The 21,758-nt window shown below is 44.0% G+C and overlaps 1 protein-coding gene across 1 annotated transcript; it reads left to right on the forward strand.

Annotated features, from left to right (window-relative positions):
• Positions 1 to 454: 454 nt before the first annotated feature.
• Positions 455 to 20,667, forward strand: LOC131264051 (netrin receptor unc-5-like). Its single transcript, XM_058266341.1, has 10 exons — positions 455 to 1,504; positions 3,556 to 3,772; positions 8,036 to 8,235; positions 8,518 to 8,596; positions 11,723 to 11,893; positions 12,115 to 12,162; positions 13,845 to 14,087; positions 18,870 to 19,200; positions 19,340 to 19,581; positions 19,736 to 20,667. The coding sequence occupies exons 1-10, from the start codon at positions 455 to 457 to the stop codon at positions 20,665 to 20,667; spliced, it is 3,513 nt and encodes a 1,170-aa protein (XP_058122324.1).
• Positions 20,668 to 21,758: the final 1,091 nt, after the last annotated feature.

The following is a 21,758-nucleotide window of genomic DNA, read 5'->3' on the forward strand; positions in this document are numbered from 1 at the left end:
CCTATCATTTTCCTTCTCTCTCTTTTTTCTCAGATATCGCACTGACCTGCAGAATGCTTTTAAATTCCGTACCTCTTCAAGCGAAATTCACCCAAATTTGGCTTCGAGGCTAATTGTGAACACTTTCCGAGGCGCATCGTACGACGGGTGTGTTTTTGTGTGTGAGTGCAAGTCTTGTGGTTGAATTATGAGCGTTTTTACGACGACACTAAACGACAGCAAACAGCCATTTTCGCCCGTTGAACGACATCGACGGAACGCGCGGAACGACGACATTCTGCACAACATTCCACGTCGGGCCGCGCTTCACGGGCCATTCCTTGACTCGGCACTGATACCGGAAAATTCTCTGCAAATGCCCGAGGAGGCGCTCCACATACTTAGCGCAAGAAGACGCTAGGAAGAAACGGTTGAAAAATTGTTTCATTTTCAACGCCACGCAAACCGCCGCACGATGAAAGCTCTTCGTAAATTATCGCATTTCCTCAATCTATATTTCATCTGTTCCACTTTTGTGACCTTGCCTTCAGCGGCCTCTTCGACATGGGAGCACGTAGGGGGAGGACCCGGTGGGTTGGAGATGAAAAATCTATCCGCACATTCCGTACAACATTCGTCAGCGAGGGAAAAGCACGCGTCCTGGCAGCCAAAACGCGAGGATACCGTCGCAATGGGACAAGATAAATCACCGACACTCGATGGTCGAAGGCAATCCCAACGGCAACGTCCTAAACTCGACTCCGACGAGGATGGAGACGACGATGTCCGATTCGGTTCGGTTGCGGCTCGCAGCAGGACAACTTTTAATCCGCTTCGACGCGAGGAGCACGAAGGACGCTGGCAAACGCAGGTCACCACGACGTCACCCCGCTCGGTCGATAAATCCGAAAACAATCAACCGGAAATGAAACTTTCCCGTCGCCATTGGAATACCCGCCGGTTGAACGATGACGTTGATGACGACGATGACGTTGTCGACGCGGCGAAGGATGATTACTACGACACGCCGACGGTCGAGGGCGGCACCAGCGAAGGTGATAATTATGAGGATGACAAAATAATCAATTCGGGATCGTTGGACAACTTTTTCGATATGAAGTCGTCGTCCGCTTCGCCGTCATCGTTATCGTCGTTGTTGCCGGGAGCAGCAGGTGTCGGTTCGGAACATCGAAGGGGTGATTTTAAAAACGGTGCGTCAAAGCCGGATCTCTTCGGAAAGGACTCGCAGGATATTGAGGAAGAAGACGACGACGCGAACGAGGGTGACGATGAGGACGAGGACGATGAGGACGAGGACGATGAGGACCGCGAGGAGGACTACGGGGAAGCGTCCTACGGTGAGGATATCCTTCCGCCGAGTGAAGCGTTCGGAAGCTTCGGTGGACGGACGGATGATGGGCTGAAGGTGGAGGAAGCGCCGTACTTCCTGGTTGAGCCCCAGAGCACTCACGTCATCCGAAGCAAACCGGCCGTCCTGAAGTGCAAAGCTGCTAACACGCTGCAGGTAAGAGAGGGATGGGTGGAAGTGGTGGGAGCGAGAGCCTTTTAATTTATGCACCACAGCAGCATTTTGAGCTGATCATAAATTAAAAGGGCTCACGTTTGACGCCGACCGATGGGTGGATCCCGGGATGGATTTGGCTGATGAATCACCGGATCCAGTTCGGAGCGCGCGTCCTGATTGATAGTGCATTGTTTTGACACTTTATTTGACGGTTTAATTTTCCAATCTCCACACGCTAAAGGGTTCCATTCCTTTTTTGCATCGTTTGAATATTTTTTCTTTGATTTATTTATGGCGAGTGTGATGTTTCGAATGAAATATGGAAACATTTTCAATTAAAAAGTTTAGTTCAATTTGTGATGAACGGGTTTGTTTGTTTTTTGGAAAACACTTATGACACACTTTGATATTCATAAGGGAGTTTTGATTTAAATCCTGTTTTTATCCTAATAACTATGCTCATTGAAACTGTTTCGAAAACAGTTTACCATGGAATTTTGTATAGTTCAATGCATTAACAAAACTGCAACAATAACTGCGTTTTCAAAATCAAATCAAAATATCGTCTAAAGCAATAAAGGCTGCTGAGGAAAAAGATTTCCTACTGATAAACCATTCCCGAGTTTGATTCGTCAAGAAAACAGGGCAAAGAGCATGTAATCTCGCATAAACATTCACTTGATACCTCGCTTACTTTGCATAATACGCGTGGCGCCGGCCTATAGCATTGTGGAATTTGGGGGATTTTTTTGTTGTTGCTCCCTTTCTTATTCCCAAAACACACATACACAATCTCCCACAATGATAAGAAAACCCGCTTTCGCCAACGGCATGGGAACAGTCGGCCTATAATGCTAAGTAAAACTCCGGAAGCTTATGGGTGCTTGGAGTCTTCCGGTATGCAAAGGAATTTACAGACTAAAGAAAACATTGCTTCTTGCTCCCGCTGGGTTCTCCAGACCTCACCGGATTTGGTTTGTTACCGTTGCTCAAGAGTGAAAGAGTGGGAAAAGTTTGCCCAAGTAGGTTTTCCACACGAGTCACACCAGAAGTGTTGAAGAAGATAGAAGGGAAAAAAGTGTTCTTAGAAAACAAGATGAGAAAACAGGGGAAAACCCCCAAAAGCAAAACAAAAACCCATCCTTGATCTTCGCTCATTCTTCTGGAAGCTGTGAAAAGAGCATAAAGGAATTATTTTATTCAAATGTCTCATCCTTAGGGTCGATCTTTGGTCCGATAAGCTGACCATCGGTTCGTCTTTGCATGTATGAGGCAGAGGCGGTTGAGAAAAGAAAAAACCTAGAAGGGAAAACTAGACTCCGATCAAGAGACGTCACAAACGGTTTCGCAGTCGCAACCTCGGGGAAAATGTAGCAAAGCAAGACAACACCCTTAATATTTAATTCATTCCTCACACTTTTTGTCGGGAGTGTGTTTCTTGGAATGTTCGCCAAGATTTAAGCTGATATTGGGAAGATTTTCCTCCACCACACACGCAGAAGAAGTTTCTCTTTCCCCAGTTGCCACTTTAAGTCCTTTCGGATATTGGGTACGGTGAGTGTGTGTGTGTGTTTTGTTGCTGGCACTTAAGGGTTACGGCTAGCATTTTTAGTCTATGAATATTTTATCAACTTTGCTTATACCAAACGGCCACAACAAGCTGAATCCAAACACCGCCAGAAGAGTTGCAAAATAGAGAGAGTCCTGCACTATCTCTCTCTTGCTCTCTCTGGTGATTTGAACAGGAAAGGATTGATGCGAACGAGTCCAGCGAGTTAGCCGCACGGAAAGGATTCTTAATCCTTTTAAGACCAGCGGAGGCCAGCACGAGGACAGGTTATGTTTTATTCAGCGTTCCGGAGGATGCAGCGATAAATTTTATCAGACGGCTTACGGGCACAGATTTTGCATGCATAGTTGTTTCCGTGACTCTGAAGGCCGCGAATCCGAAAGCAATGAAATGCGGCTCGACATTTGCTAAGTGTTTGATTTTCTCGTTAATGTTCTCTCCACCTCTCTTTTGCTTACGGTCTTTCGGTTTCTCATTGCAGATTCATTTCAAGTGCAGTGGCAGCATAAAGCCACCTCCGTCGATCGAGGAGTCGCACGTGGATCCGCACAGTGGCGTCCACTTTCAGGAGGTGACGGCCACGATCTCGCGCGACCTGGTGTTCGAGTACTTCGGGAAGCAACCGTTCAAGTGCGAGTGCCACGCCTGGTCTCCGCGCGGGAAAGCCGTAAGTCAGCCGGCTTCGATCGTCGTTGCGTGTAAGTGTGTTTTTACATCTTGTTTTTAAATGTTTCTTCAAGTAGCTTTATTCACACTGAGGCGAAAGACAAACAAGTCATTAAAAAGAACGCTTTCAAAACGGGAGTGTTTACATTGTATTGCGACACACTTCGACGTGATATGTACAAGGTGTTCGTTCAAGTCATCGCAAGAAATAATTACAATCAGCCAACCTTTCATTACGATAATAAAATATGGGAAAAGTTACGAGACTTTCACCACCTCTCCGCTGAATTAACCTCCCCTTCTTTAGATTGTATGCTCAATGCGAACGCCGAAGAACTTAACTACCGTGTAGAACCTGTACCTTCTTTCTTCCGGAAGTGGCCGGGGAAGGTAATAAAGACGCGCGCTCAGTTCAATATAAAGTGAAAAGCAATAAAACACCTATTCCTCCATTAATTACTTGCCATCTTCGGCCTATGGCTTGTTGAAAAGCGTAAAGCCCCAGGTCGCTCAATATTTTATGGTGAGAGTTTTAAACCATCTTCACCGGAAGCGGGATGGTAGGTGGTCGCGGAGGGTGAAACTCTTTTCGAGGTCGGTTGGTGGTTAAGCTGCCTACCTGTTTTCTCACCGTAAATCCAATAAGAAGTCGACGCCTGGATCGCACTCGCGTATTATGGAGAGTTAGTGGTAGTGAGCAGTAGGGCTTCCTTTAACACTTCCAGGGGGAGTATGCTTTCGTCCTCGCGGTTGTAGGTGAGGGAAAACATCCACCACGTCAACGATCCCCAGAAACAACTTTTTGAGCCACCTGAGACGTAACGAAACATCGTCTAACTGAATTGTTAGGCGCAGCTATTTATTTGCCATTTTTATTCGAAGACGCTCGGGAAATGCCATCCCCTTCTTCGAGAGGCTTGATGGTTGATGCTCCTGATGCCAGGGAGGTGTTGCTTCCGATTTGGGAGCGAGGAAAAGAGAGACGGCGTAGAACATCCGCTTCGAACTCAAAGAAAGGCCTTACGCCATCACGGTACGCAGAATGTGTAATGTTCAGCATAAATTTTAATTCCAACCCATAAAAAGCTCGTATTACTTTAGATCGGAGGTAAAGGTATTACTCATTGTTTCCTTCCTGCTGGGTCCAGAGTCTTCGTCTTCGCAGGGAGTCGAAGCCCATCATCGCGGGGATCAGTGTTTGTGGCAGTCCCTTCCAGCGACTGAGGGAGAAAGAGTGTTGTTTTCCATCCCCGAAACTCCCCCTCACCGGAACTAAACCCCACTCTTATTGGCTTTCGTTGCGGTTAAAGACATTCAAAACATGTGGTTAATACTTTTGGCCCGCGTTTCGCGTCGATGGGGAAGGAAGCGCTGATCCAGCTGCTGCCACCAAGACCGATCCACTTTCCACCTCGGTAAAACACGTTCCAGTGGCTGGAACTCGACCTCTCCTTATGTCGCACAGCGTCATGCCGTAAGCAACGGCAGCGTTAAATGGAGGGAAATGTAAGAAGCCAAACGATCGGAAATGAACGAAATGGTAGCAGTCGGTAGCTTAAGACATTTTCCCCAGGCCTAGGCTTGGGGAGGACAATCTTAACGATTTTTGCTCCGGCTCAGGCTCGATGAGGTTAGCAGGAATGATTTCCTTTAATGGACGTGAATGTTTGCAACTTGATATAAAGTTTACCGGTACCAGTTCATGTTCCCGGTGTGGCTTCCTTGGCTTCTTCTCTTGTGTGCGTGTTCACCAAAAGATTAAATTAAATTATGCTCTCGGTAAGCTTGTTTTAATTTGATGTAAAATTTTATGAAATGTGGTTTCTTCGAACAACGAAGTAGGAGACATTCTCACGATTGTCAGGATTTCAAATTCAGCCAACGTTTTTCCGGGGAGAAAGAGACCCTTGTGAAATTTGTACGGGCAATGAAACGACAATCGTATTTGAATCATAACCGCCATCAAACCACTCGATTCAGTTGGAACCTTTGTATCGCGCTGCAGTTCCTTTGAAGAACGTGCAGCGAAACTGTCGTAAAGCAATAAAGTGCAATAAAGCGCAGTGAAAACGCAATCGCTCTGTCTTCGACTGGAGCATACCGCTGCCATCTTGCCAACTTCCCACGGGAAGCTGAATAAATTGGGTACTCCACAAGGCCACAGCATTACTCAACATCAATTGAACCAAGCCCGGAAGACGGGCGGGGATGAAAGAAAGCAGCCCGCGATGGTGCATCATAAATGGTTAACTGTTAGTTCGTGCTCGCGGGATGGAAAATTGGAATCTTCAGTTTCCCCGCAGTATGCTGTTTTTCGGTCCGGAAATTCGCCCATATGGTCCATATCTTTCGGCTGCAACCGTTTTGATATCACAGCGTTGTGAAAATGCTGGAAACTGGGAATAGTTCTGGGATAAGAAAATCGAAAATTAATACAATGTACATTTTCCTTTGATGGTAACGTATGTTTTCTTAATCGCGCTCATGCATATCAAAGGAAGGACAAAGACCTCTCTTTTCATTGCTCACTCTTTGGCAATGAAAAGAAAACGATTTTGTGTGTAGAAATAACAAATTCGGGTTCTTGAGAATTCAAAATGATTGTGATGAAAAATGAATGTTCTTTCGTTCAGATCGTTAATCAACCTAGAATAGAACAAACGAGAAATAAAGTTGCGTGATTATTGATATATTTATTGCAGTCTTCCTCGGTTCAACGAACACAGTCAGACATTGCAATCGAACATGTTCCCAATTAGTTGGTTTTGCGTCTCGTAAGATTTCTTAGAAATATGTTTGCCTTATTAAAAACAACGACAAAAGGGTGTTGAGAGCACGAAAAACCCCACAAGGAAGTAGCGCGGAAGGAACACCGTTGTTCAATATGTTGAAGTCGTAGTTCGCCGAAACATGATGTTCGTTAGATGCGTCTAATTTATTGAGTTGTGTGAGAAGAAAAATTGCTCAAATCGCCTTGTATTTCAACAAATTGTTAATAAAAACTCCTTAGTAAAGGAAAGAGAACATCATGTTCCCATGTTTATTACCGTGGACGCGAAGATCTTGAACGATCTTTGTGATGGAATGGTGGTTCGAGAGAAGAGAGATTGTGAAGTGGTGCTCTAGCACTGGCAACTGCGTGAAATATGGAGACGGAACCAACAAACAACCAAAACACCCCAACCAAACATAAAAAGCACCCAAAATGAAACCCAAATGAATTTCGAGCGCATATGTTATCCGCCTGCACCTCCCCCTTCGTGGCGGGTCATAAATCATATCCGCTTCGGGGACAGCATATGAGCGGAAGAACAATTTCGGTCGAGAGAAAGACGTGAATTCAGGAGACGTTGGCAATCAAATAAGGGGGTTTGGGGCATCGCTCGCCCCGCTAAGGGCCTAAATTCTAAACAAATATCGCCCAAGGCACGCTGGCCTGCCTGAACGTGCGTTTATTCATTCTGGCAACATGAGCACCTTTGCAGCGAGCACGAGCGATAACGACGGCGGAAGTCACGGAGCGGATGGCGGGAACAAAACGGTGACTTGTTCCGCTTGGCGCCAGTGTGGGGTTCCTTCCTGAGGCGAATTCAACAATTGAGTCAGCTGACATGACGCGATGCGAAGGTTGTTTATTTTTCTGTTCTTGGGGAATAATTGGTCGGTTTTGGAGCCAACAGTTAACCTACTTTAGCGGGATGCTTGAAAACGCATCCAATGGGAAAATAAAACGAGTGTCATGACTACAAAACGTAGAACATAAAATCAACTAAAACCAAAATGGATCGTACTAAAAGTCCCGGTTATGGTCCAAAGAGCTGGTGCACGATGCAACATATTTGCGGATGCATAAAACACTGAAACATGACAGATTAATTTATAGTCTTTTCCTCCGACGGTTCGTTTAATGAACGAGAAAGGGAGAATGAAACCTCAAACACAAAACAAAGATCTAAGGTAGAAGCTGAAAATAAAATGTTGCTTCGAAGAGAATGCGCCAGCACAAAAGTGAATCATCTTCTTCTCGTACTCGTCCTAGACTCAGAAACTCTCGATTTCCTACACTCTAGACAGTTTTACAAATCGTTGCGGGCCACATGAAACATGATTCATTTTCGGTAGTTTCGTTTTATGGTGCCTATTCGCATGCGAGGATTCGGTTCATAAAGTTTGCAGTTCATAAAACACCAAAATGTTTCGCAATAATACCCTCACGGGTCGTTTCAAATGGCACATTTTTCCACTGAGCCCCGCTGATTGTGCTTTTCATTTGCCTTTTCCAACGTTCGTTACAGATTTGAAGAAACATTTCGAGCTCCCGGAGACGCACATCCGGGCCGAAGCTGGAGAAAAACTGGAAATCAAATGCATCGCTCCGAAGGGCTATCCGAAACCCCAGATAACGTGGCTGAAGAACAACTTTACCATCACGTCCAGTCCGCTGCTGACATTCACGACCGAGGGCAACATTGTGATAACCAGCGTGAACCTGCAGGTACAGAAGGTGTCTCGAGTTCCCACCGGAATCTATTAATATTCAATTCTATTTACTCTGATGCCATCCTGCATTAATTCCCACGCATTATTTCCCTCAACCAAGCCAGAATGCTCTGGCGCTTCCCAGCGAATCGCTTTCGATTGAAAAGTGTGCAGTGAAATTGTTGTAAATCTTTTAATGGAAGTTTGTTTTTACTGTGCTTTTTGTTTCAAATTTCGTCGTCCTGTCATCGTCGACCTAAACCAACCATTCTCATGGGAAACTTGTGGAAAATAAAAGGACATCGGGAACTATACATGCGTCGCGGAAAACATCGCTGGCAAGAGGACTTCGGAATCGATTGAACTAATCGTCTATGGTAAGTAGAGAGTCAAATGCACGACATGGCATTCCGCTTTACTTCAAAAGTATTTGTATGAATACATGAAAGCGAATTGAATCGTTATAAAATTAAGTTGAGTAAAATTGTTTGTTTTGTTAGAGTTTCAAGTTAATGTCTTTTTCAACCAGGAAAATAACTATATTTATTAATAAATTGCTTCTATAGCAAATTAATGGAGCGAAAATGCTTGTCGCACCTGATTTAGCTGCTTTGCCATTTTTACAAATTCAAGTCGCTATGGGTGATTCAACACCGGAAGCGAAAGGTCAAGGAACATTACCAAACGGTGCAGTGATGCAGAAATGCTACTTCGTGGAATGAAGTCAAATGCCACAAACACCACCAGGATCGTTCTATGCCAGGAATGTTGTAGCAACGGCTGCAAAAATATTTCATCCACTGGTGCCGGCCAAGAATTTGTTGCGCTAGAACGAAAGTGGTTTGCGCCACATTTAATTTGTGGGTTTTCTACGATTTCTAAAAGGCAACAAATTTTAAGGTCAATAACATTTTCAATCAATGGACGCAGAGGCCATTTTTATTTACCAAACAAATCCAGACATAACAGATTTGTTCCTTTCAAAGCCATCGATTTTTAACCTCAACGTTATTTGACCAGGAATGCAATGAAATATCAAATTTGAGAATGGTGATGTTGTGGAATGCGCCCAAAATATGAATCAGAATTGATCTGCTTATCTGGTACTGTATGCTTTTGACCCACACTCCGACAAGGTTGACTTCTCCTGGAATGATATTTTTTTGATTTTGTACTTCAAGATAGAGTGAGTTTCATCGCAACATGGACGACTTTCCCGGCTATGAGGCAGGATAAACCTGGAGGCAGTTCCGTTAATGTATTTATCTTGTTAGTTGCACGGTTTGATGGAAAACGATACCTCAACCCGGTGCCGTATAATTGGAACATCTATTTTGGATTTTCAAGGAATCAGCTAATTGCTTGTTTTGATTCCAGTCCTAGGTAAAGTCAAATTTCCTTAGGGCTTGGATTTCTAGCAGGAGATATCTCCTGTCAAAAACATTATGGAAGTTAAGCAACATTACATCCCTGCAAGAGCCTTTACCGTGGTATTTCATAGGCCATTGGATAGATATTTCGGGATAGAATCCAACGCCATAAAATAGCATTTTACTATACAAGTCAAGCGCAGTATCAACACTTTGCCGGCCGGCACCATTGTAACCTTCGGCAAAATCCTTTGGAGGGTGATACGTATCGACTAAAGCGGCTTTTCAAAGTTGGAAGAGATGAACAAGGCGATGGTTCATAGGACATTGTTCAAAGCGCATACTAAACTACCTGCTCAGCGATGGGTGAATCTTTCAAAGTAATGGTATCGACTATGATGAAAAGTGAGGAACTCTAATGAATGTTGTTAAACTCTACCAGCATATAATGTTGTTTGGAATGTTAACCACACGAAAAGGGTTTTGAAAATATTCCAACATAAAACTATCAATGTGTGTCACGTAGTTTTGATGATCTTAGGTTGAAATCGTCAAAAATTGTGATTCTTTCACATTCCCTGCAAGAAAGATTCGTAGGCCTTAAAACAGAGTCGCGCTCTGGGGATTGAAGTTTCAAACCTTGCTCGAACATGACGAACATCTGGGATTACATTCTCGAGATCTGCATATTGATACAAATCGACCGTGATTCAGGCAAGCTGCTGTCAATAGACTGGGAAATGTAAATTTGAGACTTCACTTTCCCTCTCTCTGCTATGATTCAAATAATTCAAACATCACGTCGCCAGTTTGGTAAAGTTCTCGGTAAAGTTTTTCCATCGGCAAGTGGTAAAGCTAGGGCACGCATCTGACGAACGTAAACTGGCGAAAAGAGGCTTATGTTTTTCTGTTCCCGATGGCGCATCATGACTTGCGAGCACTAATACAAGAATAATCAACATTACTGGAGGAATGTTTCTGAGGGAGACAATCCGAGCCTGATGGAAGATTATGCAAATGAAACCTTTTACTGTTTACAAGAAGGTGTTTTGGGATGTATCGTCACTTTGCGCGAAGTCTGTAATTTAGTGTTTGTGTGTGGGAATGAAATTTGTTAAAAACGTGGTGCGAATGTGCTAGTACACGAACAGTAGAAACGGGATTTCACACCAAATTCTTATTTACGAGAAAGAAACCACAAATATCGACTCATTTCATGAATCCAAGAAATAGCTCTTACTTTTGTACAACGCATCGTTCTCTAGTTCTCGATCCATATGGATATTTGGGTCAAGCCAAAATAGGTTTGCAAGCTGCTTGCCTCGTCAGCTTTGAAAATCAATTTACTTCTCAACTCTCGCTTCGAGCTACTGTCAATTATTCTCACTCCCAACTCGAGCCTCGCGGGGCTCAATAATCGATTGGGTGGTCGTCCGAATCTGCCACCTTCGTCGTCGCTCCGAGGCCTTTTATAACGTGCGAGTAATCATACGGTAGACGGTTACGGTTCAGGCTCGTTGGTGAATCGAACTATCAATTTCAGTCGGCTCGTCGATTCGGCGATTCGGATCAATAACAGGATAAGCGGGCAACCATGGGAAAACGGCATCAATTTGCATATGCACAGAGTCTCGTGGATCAATGCCTCGGTTGCAAGATGTTTAGCGAAGCTCGTTGACTCCCGCAGGGGGAGTTGGAACCACCTTGGTAATGGTAGATTCCCGATCGATTGAACCACCGATACCGGGCTGCGTTTGTGCGATGCCTTTGAAGCCCAGACCGGCTGAGATTTATTCAATTGACGGTTTGTAACGTCAAAGCCTCTTTACTTGGCGGCGTTGGTGTGAACATAAATCGACAATGCTCCAACAATGGCCGGCTTGAGCATTTTAAACCGCAGTCGCTTGTTGGAGCTGTGGTAGGAGAAGTCAAAAGGTTAATTTCCTTGCTGAGACATTCTTGAGTCATATAACATTACGTCAAGTCTCGTAACTGATGAAGGGATGTTCAAAATAATATTTCAAGCCTTAAACACAAACATCACATACCTGGTCTAGATTGCAAACACATGCTTAGAAGCTTGTTTTCTCGCATTTAGTTAATTTATGTTGTCATCTGTGTTCTCGTTTACAGTGAACGGAGGTTGGAGTCAATGGAGCGCCTGGCTAGAATGTCGATGTCCGGGAAAACCGGCCCAGGGAAGGAAGCGAACGCGGACCTGCAGCGATCCCATTCCGCTCTACGGAGGGGCACCCTGCGTCGGTCCGAATCAGCAAAAGACGGCAGATTGTGTAACCTGTCCAGGTGAGCCCACACGTGCGGAGAAGTGTTGAGAGAAATCATATATCACCGTCACAAATCTACTGGCATGATTAATCGCCATACTTTAATCCTCTTAATGATGGTCATTTTCGAGGTGTTTTCTTATGTGTTTTATTTCTGGTTTTTTCTATCTCCGATTGCTCACGATTCGCACCTGTTAATGTCCCATAATCATGTTCTCAAATGGACCGATCGACACGCAGAAGACACACAAATTATCACCCCTAACGGATTTGAGGATAACACATTTGGTAAGTCGTTGCACGTGATGGGAGAGTGTAGTTTTTTATTCCATCGATTATGATTAGCATACATCAATACTTCGGATTTGAATTAATATCGTTTACAAACAAAGGCAGATGAGCTCAATCTGCTTCTTCAAATTCATTTGCTCGGCATGAAATGCACACATTCATGGTAAATTTAATTCGATAACTCTTTCGATAAGGCACGTTGAATAGCGACGTGAATAAAGAAGAAAGACTGGGTCAGGGTTTGTACCCATTCATCGTATCCCACATTCTTCGGAAGACCTCCCACTGAAACGCCCGAAGACGATTTCGAGAAAACAAATTAATCAATCACGTCGAACTTACCACACACGAACAGTTCCTTTTTCTTTCTTCGAATGGAGGGCGTTTCTCTTCCCACGAAAACGTAGGTGTGCTATTCGCATAATAATATGTTTATATCGATGCATTGAAATGCAAAGAAGAGTTATGAAAAGAGAGTGGTTTATAGATGGCATTAATGTTTTCAAAGATACTTGATTGAAAAATAAAAAAATAATTTAATTTCTCTAAGCTTTGGCAAGTCTGTGTACAGAAGCGTGAATTTCTAACGAATGCTCATTGAATGGTGGCATTTTATTTTTAAAATTCTCCTTTCGTACATCAGCCATTTTGCCAAATTTTCTAAAATCTCCCAATAATGAAAATTCTTTGAATTCTTCCTCACACACCATCTACCATTTCTATGAAAGGATTCCCTCCACTCTTTCTCGTTTTAAAATATTCGCAAACGATGTCAAATTCGTGCGGAAACGGTTGTTGTTCCCTTTTCTCTGCTGCTTACGTTTGAAAACCAATTTGGGGGCTTCCCATACGCCATTGTGTGCAGTGTTCGCCTCATAAAAGGGCCGTGCTATCAACAGAAGACCCAGGCGTTGCTTTACAGAATGTGTTCTATGCTTGTAGATTTCTTTCTTTGCAAAGATTTATAAGACACGTCTGCGCCATCAACACCGTTCGGCCTCAGCTCTATTCTAAAATCCAACTTCCTTCATGGAGCAGGTTCAGGAGCATGACTATCATAAAAATATCCACTCTCGGTTGGTCCTCGTTTGCCAGAGGTTAGCATATGAATGCAGCCTCTAACCTGATTTGCAATCTAATAGACATTCCTGAGCCACCACAGGAGGCAAGCAGGTTCGTTCGATCTTGTAGGAATGTATGATACCGCATAGACTCATGAACGCCTCGAGAAGCACTCGACTTGAACTGAAGTAGAAACTCCAACTGTAGCCTCTAGCAATATCGAGGTGGTTCTATTCTTCCCGTCATACTTGATGGTTTCGGGGGACAAAATTGTGGAGGTTCAAGCTCTTGGCCTATCCGGAAGAGGACCATTTTCAAGTGAGTCCTTGTTCAAAATCTTCGCTTTTCTATTTCTCTTGTCGCATGTCACCGCATTGATTAGGGACAAGAGAATACTCCGTGCCTGTGTGTTCGTGCTGAAAGTGTTGATGAATTGTAAAGGGGTTCAGAGATGCATTACGGTTATTTTACTTGTGCAAATTGAATCCCGCTTCCGTGATCCTTGTTTTCCAATGGATAATCCTTCCCCTCTCGTTTGTCCTCGTCTTTGTTCGATCTATCACTTCGTACTGAATCCTGCTAATCGGTTATGTTTTCTCCTGTTCGTTCGTCCACAGTGCGCCGTTGGTCCGCCTGGTCAGCGTGGAGTTCGTGTACGAACAAATGCACCCAGTCCAGGAGACGTGTTTGCCGCACGCAGACGGTGGACTACTACGATAAAGCGCTCGTGAAGCGCCATCAACAGTTGGCCGCCCTGATGGAGGACCACGACGAGCAGGAGAGCAGCGCCTACGGATGCCACGGCAAGGACCTGCAGACCATCGTTTGCCGCGGCGGTGAATGCAAAATTGATGACACAGGTGAGCAGTCCGAGTAAACCTGAGTGACAGTTTCGATGCATCAGCGGAATCGCAGCGGAACGGAAATGGAAATCCTTCGATAATCCTGTTGATTCTGTTTTTTCACGTTTGGTCGGGGTTGGGGTACAGGGTATTTTTATAGCGCACGGTTTCAACATTACATTTCATGTAAAAATGACGTGGAACTTTCGACGATCGAAAGGTTTATTTTTCAGTGAAATTGTGCATCGGATCATTGTTATATTTTTGCCTTCAACATTTTGACACTCTTTCGTTTTGTACAAGGTGGAGTAATTTCCATGATAACAATTTTCGAAAGGTTTACCCGTGAAAACGGTCGTCACTCATTGGTTTTGATGGTGTGCCTTTCGACAGAATCGGTCAGCTTCGTACAAAGAGCTGTTGTAAATTGATCTCGATTGGTGAAATTTTATCTACCACGATTACGAACAATGTAACGATTTTTATGAAAATGAATTTGTTATGATCATCTGGAAGCGAGGTACTTTTTCATGCGTCTGAAATAAACGGAACAGAAAAGCGGCCTCCTATTGTGAGATATTTTTTTTACACGATCTTTTTTCCGTGAAAACAAAAACACGCCGATGGATTCATGTGGACAGGCGTTGAACATTAAATGTACATTTTTAACACTTTTGTTGGGCGCTTTATTCATAAAATTGATTTACTATGGTCTCTCTGTGTGTGCGCTTCAACGATTATAGCGGATTTGTAATTGATTCATTTGATGGTGATGATGGTGGCGTGTACTGTTCTGAAGGTGCCACCATCATAAATGTCGCTCCGCGTATCGAATCTGCGCAGCGATTTCGTTAAATAAAATTAATGAGCGGTCATAATGCTATTCAGTATTTTATTAATGGAGCATTTTGTTAAATACTAGGTTTAAAAGTTGCGTGGGAAAAGGCGTGGTATTGACATACATTTTTTATTGAACAAACTCGAGCTGGATAAAGTTTGGCGAGGGTTGTTTTTAATGTCGTATGATGCCAGCTAACACTACCGATAATATTTATTTGAAAGCATTCATTTTCTATGAAGTACAAATGCAACATCCTCATAATCCTTGAAAGGCTTACCAATAGTATTTTGAGATGCTGGTTAACCCCGTTTAAAAACATTCCTTCACATAGTCCCAGAGGAACACTCTAGTTTCATCCCATCGGAACCGTGCATCCCATTCCCACAGGTCTCTAATAACCGACCCCGGGGATGGTATGCTATCCCACTATGCTGGTCTTTCCCCCTGAACAGTTCCAGCGTAGCACGCATGGGGCTTAATTTTAAATAACACCAATTAAAACGAAAGACAAGCCTCAGGATCCTATTTTTCGGGGCGGCTATTTTTCATCCAACCCAATGGCCCATTAACAAAAATGTGTTCCCGTATCGCAGGTCTGCCAACAGCCTAGGAACACATGTGAGGATACCTTTTGTTTGGGACTCAATACAAAGATCCCGTATAATTGGTGCAATTTTAATAGGGAAGGATTGCGCAGCATTGAATTTCCTTGGAGGAAGTAATATCCTATCAAATTACTGGCCTGTTTTTAAATACCCTCCGGGGGATATTTTTCTAACTGCAGGGTATTAAACGAATGACAATGGGGTGCATACGTTTGCAAACTCTTATACTTACATCGACGGAAGGTTCGGCAAAGGTGTCTGGCATTATTGTGTTCATTAGAATCGCATGTCCCACATTTACGAACAGCATTGAACAATTTTTTTCTCCTCTTTTATGGCATCTCTTACGAACTCGGTTCTGAATCGTGACATGCATTGAGTTCAATAGGACACATGATCTTACGTTGTGAGTTAATTTTTATTGCTCGAACTTGGAAATGATGCGTAACCTTTCGCTTAAAAGAATATCGAGGAAAATTGACGGGAAAGGGCTATCATGGCACGACCCAGTGGGATGTTGTATTGACTACCAGCAGAAACCAGATTCGGCAGCTAGAATGCGGGTGTGTTCGGATGGATTGAAGAAAGCGGCCGTCGAATTAAGACATTCAAAGCTATCAACGTTATGGTAGAATAAAATAAATTAATGTTCATCATGATGTCGGTTCTATGCATTTTTTTATTATATCTGTTCAATCAAATCGGAAAATATGGTACAAGAACAGTTGATGATCATTTCATGATGTCATGTTTAAAATATTTTAGTATCGGAAGGAAAAACGAAAGTATATACTAATACACGATGCAACAAAATGTGAAAAAGCCTCATACCACTAACAATGTAAACAACTATTGAAAGGAAAATGATGAACAGTACGCAAAATTTACTGCAGGTACTGGAAAAAAAGAAGTAGAACCATCGCAGAATCCATCTTCCACTGCACACCAACTGATGATCTACCATATTGGCCCGAAAAACCCGTAGTCAGCCATCCGCAATCATTGGTCGTGAATGGAGCCAATCTGGGCTTTTCCTATTCACCGGGGAAATATGCTATGAAAGGACATCGTCCCGGCGGAAGGTAGACCGTCGATGGCACCAAATGGATGGAAGCGAATCTCATCCTCCAGGTATTAGTACCGTTCGCTGGTGGTGCATTGCCATCAGTCACAAGACAGAAGCACTGCAGACGCAGTTTTGAAAAGCATCAACAATAAACATAATCATTCATCGTTCCAAACCCCTTTCCTCGAGGACGAACAAGGATCCCTAGGTTCCATTTTTCCATTTTTCCCTTCTCATAGAGAGATTGACGAAGACGAAAGGGATTGTGGCGATGGAAATCATAATAACCGCACTGATTACTCGCCAGGGGAATATTTATCCGGCTATTATGTGATCGTCGGTTGGTGCGCGAGTCAGAATAGATTCTTGATTTTCTCACTTGACGATGGTGGTGGGTTAGTGATGGAAAAGTCAGTAGAAAGTAGAACTGAGAGGGGACCTTCCTCTCAGTAAGGGAGCAAACGAGTGACTGGGGAATTGAGAAGTTTGTAATCGATATTGGTTCAAGCAAGCCAAGATATATTGGACAGACCTTGTGAATTTATGAATAAGGACTTAAACATCTTGTTGATTATCTGTTATGAAAATACTTCTTCGCAGAAGTTTTGAGCCTCTTTTTACGTTATGCAAGCATAAAGAAAATATAATAAACAAACATCATTGACAAAACTCTGTGTCAAAAGTCACACTGATTGAAAGTAAATATCAGTGCCATTGAATCCTCATTAATTCATTACTGTGGACAACATGGCGGTCATCGATCGGTGGAAAGTTTTCCAAAGTCATTAAGTCTATGTTTGTGATTGTTCGCGAATTAAGTCAAAGAGCGTGGAAGTTTTTAAGAAGTTGAGCGGAAAACTTTACCCATCAATTCATCGCCCAAATTCATTTGATTATCTCTTCAGGGTTCGGCATTGATTGCTTCCCGGTGCCATGTTGCCAACGATGTTTGTATATTGGTCTTTAAAAATAAGTTCGTCGGCATGGACGATGTTTAAAAGGCATGACGGTTCTATTTTGCTCCAATTCAGAGCTTGTGTAAAAAGTACGTTGACAAAAGACTGTCAATAGCGAGAAAACAAAAGCAGTTCTTCGAAAACCACAAACCGGCAGATGGCAGAAAGCCATTTGAAAACCACACCATGAGAGCGGCCCTGCACCTGTATATTTGCCGAACACTCCGATGTCATTATCTTGGGAAGGATGTCTTGATACGATTATCAAAGAACCTGTCTCTGACATTAAGGGTGGATGAGAAGAAAAGATCCATTTAACTGTTGTCTCACTTCATCTGTGTTTTTCGTCAAGTGGCTTTCTTGGTTCTGTTCTATACTGGGATATCTATCAGCACGTTTACTATTCAGAAAAACGTTCTAGATTTCTCCGACACGCCAGCTAATGGTCGCATATGAAGAGAGTAGTTGTTGAGTTCAGTTGGCAGAAGCTTCAATTGAAAAGTCTTAATGTTTGCGATGAACGAGGACTGCTTGCTCACGGACATATTCCATGCCGGTTGGTGTTCGCATTCAATGGGGACATTTGTCCTGTCGAGTGAAGTAAATGGCTTTCGAGTGAGCTTATGTTGCTTATGCTGTTGGTACACCTATGCTGCACTCAACCAGTTGCAGTTTTCTCGGTTATGTAAAAACACTCCAACCGGAAAAACTAGTGCACCAATGCAATGACTTTTCTTACTCGTTTACAACGTTGAGGCATGAAGAGGACTTTGCTGATGAGAGGACTTTTCATCCGCTTATGCTCGACGGTCGAGGAGTTTGCTCAATGGCTCGTGTCCTCAATGTAACGGTCATCGAGGGAGTGACTATTCATCTTTCATATGTTTTTGTGTCGAGGGTTTTAACATTTAAAGCCGCTTAGGAGAGGAAGATCCGGTGTGCGATTGGTATTACTCTTTAAAGTTGTATGCAGTCAAGATATGTTTGCAAAGAGGTTTTCAAGGGACGTGACGGCATTGTAGGTTCTGTTGGAGAAAATATTACACAAAATGTCAACTGAAGCTCGTATCTCGGTAGGAACTATGGAATTATTTTTAATAGGAATTGTCGGTTGGAATAATTTGCAGCATTTTAATATGAATTGTGATGTCCATTATGTCATTATATTGAGTATCTTTCGTTGACTGGTAAGTGTAGACCACTTCATTACACCACACTAACAGTTACTTATTTCGTTCAACCCATTGAAGCATTCGATTGGCAATTGAAACAATTCCTTATTTGTATAGCAACAAACTTCAAATATTTATGTGATAAATAAATTTATTTCAGCATCCGATTGGATTTTCTACCTCGGACTTGGCTTCATCGTGACGCTCTGTCTGACATTCCTGGTCTTCATGCTGCACATGAGACACCGTCAAAAGCTGCCCACGTACTCAATCACGCGAACGTCCCCCGACCAGCACACCTACACCCACGAGTTCCAGAAGAAGCTGACCATATCCTCCAACCCACCGGACATCAACATTCGCGTCAATGGGTACGAGTACTCGAACGGCAGCACGATGGAGGCGCCAAAGATTCCGAGCCAAAGCGTTCCACTGCTTCTGACGAGATCCGTCTCCGAGCACCACTACGATGAGCCGCAGTTCAACTCAGGGTAAGTCCCGAGCGGTGGAATGTTTGGTATATCAATAAATCATTTTTCTTGTCAATGATTTGGGTTTTAGTGTCGGTCAACCCCAAAAAAGACTTTTGCTTAACATGACTCTCTTTGCAAATTATCCTTTCGGTTTCAGTCAAACGATCCCGATGACCAAAAAGGATGATGGAAACAACGTTTACATCCAACAGAAGGCATCCAGCGTATCGGCTTCTCCACATCATCATCTTTACCATCAGTATCATTCGCTCGAGGCGAGCCATCATCTTCAGCATCGGATGGCGTCGTCACCGTCGGCATCACCTGCTGTCAGTCAATCTCAAAAGGGTCAGTATCGTAGTACTGAGTCGTTATCCGCCACGTCCATCACCGATACGTGTAAGTGTTTGCTCCGGGGTGTTCCAATAGTCACCACCGGATGAAGATGCCACCACACTTCGTTTGGTTGAATAATACAGCGGAAGTCGTCGTTACTGTCGTTGGCATAATATTGATGGTTTCAATTACCCTCTCTTTTCATCGACGTTGACAGCGAACTCAACGTACGCCATCGCAACCACCGACTCGCTGGAGACGTGCAGCTCGTCGGAGGCCATGTACAAATCCACGTCCGCCCGGCAAGTTGTCACCTCCGACGGTGGTTGGCTCGAGCTGGAGCACCTGCAGACGTCCCTGTCCATCCCGGAGGGAGCGTTGCCTGCGTCGCTCAAAATCAACGTGTTCCTGGCCGTTATGTACGACTCGAAGGATACAATTCTGGTCGAGAATCAGGTGACCCACATCAGCCCAACAGTTGTTTGTGGGCCAGCGAAGAGTAACTTCACGAAACCGCTCATCCTGCGGGTGCCACACTGTGCCGAGGACATTGCCAGCTGGAAGGTGTCTTTGTTCTACAAGGAGGAGGTCACGAACTGCTGGAAGAAGATCGCCTCGTCCGAGAACGACGTGCCGAGTCCGCAGGCCTACATCCAGCTCGACCAGCACAACGCGTACATTATGACGCGCAAACTCGGCAAGTACAGTCTGGGTGGGGAAAGTCTTGCCCCGGAGGTCGGCGTTACCAAACGGTTGAAGGTTGTGATGTTCGGGCCGGCGAGAAAACCGGACGCGGACTTTAACATCCGTGCGTACGTGCTGGAGGACTACCCGAGCGCACTCGAGCACTGCACCGGGATCGAGGGTCGCCTGGGCTACTTCCAGATTGGCCAGAGCTCGCCGTTCCACTTCGCGAACAGCAAGGAAGCGATGACACTGCGCATCAACTGCTCCGGTGGTTGGACAACGGACGCGGAATGTGCCGTGCAGACCATCCCCTTCAATCACATCTGGAAGAACATGTCGATCCTGCACTGCGAGTTCTTGCTGCGCAAGCTGGTTAACGAGATGCCGTGCCTTCGGCTGGAGCTGTCCGCCGAGCAGGACAACGGGGCGAAAGTGCTCGTCACCTCCGTGGCATTCTCGTGATAGTACCTGGCGCGGGCTCTCCAGAAGCTGATGACCATTTAGGACCGCGTGGTGACCGCATCCTTCTATCGAATACTTTCTCAAGCGAAACACATACACAGATACCCCCAATAGTAGTTGCTGTTAGTTGCGCACCAACGTTGATACCAAACGGAAAAAGTCGCTAGGCGAACGAAAAACAAACATGAGGCCCTTATTAACACGTACGAAACGAAACGATAGTGTAATCATTTTTATTCCACCCCGCCCCCATTAAACATAAGAATCGTCCGTTGTTGCAATGACCTTATTACCATGTAATCGGTTTAGTGATTGTTCAAAAAGTGGATAAGTCAAAATAAACACTAACGCTAGGGAGTGAAATGTGGATGAAATTGTGGAAAAGAAAAACCTTCTCATAAGAAACGCCAAATAAAAAGTAACGGGAAAGTTATGTTGCTCGAAAAACTAGATCTTAGGCACAGGTATTCCTTAAACAGTAAGTCATTTGTTTGTCCTTAAAAGTGGCTCGAGGCCAAGTAGTGGAACCGAAAAGGGAGTATTGTATAAAAGTTGTACCGATTTTGGCGAGTTCAGGTTTGCGTTCCCTCGAAGTTTATTTATGTCCTCAGTAGCACTATTGACAAAGACTGATTGTGAGGAACAATAATAAAAGTTGATATAGGAATGAAAACGATTTGGGTGTTTGTGTGAAGTTATTCTTTGAGATTCCTAACCAAAGATTGGGCAAAAAGGGTAATAAACGGAATTTACGCGGAAGAGATTAAAGCTTAACCGTTATGTGATTTTACTAATTAAATTTCTTTCCACAGTTCGTCCTTTTGGCTCTCTTTGTCCAGTTTAAATGAACCTTTAGCCTAAGTACTCATTAAACCCGTCCCTCTCCTCATCACAGAACGAAAATCCAGCCTCGTCCAGCTTCCCCACAGCGCTGCACCGATTAACTCGGGATGAAATATGTGTGTCCCACCAGGGAAACTTAATCAAACAAACGTAATGGAGCGGCAAAATAATGTAGATTATTTTTCGGATTCCATTCTTTGTCCCCACGTGGTCGTCCTGGTTGTGGTGTTTCCGGTACCAGCATTTAA

The sequence above is a fragment of the Anopheles coustani genome, chromosome 2, assembly GCF_943734705.1.
Source record: "Anopheles coustani chromosome 2, idAnoCousDA_361_x.2, whole genome shotgun sequence".
Taxonomy (NCBI): domain Eukaryota; kingdom Metazoa; phylum Arthropoda; class Insecta; order Diptera; family Culicidae; genus Anopheles; species Anopheles coustani.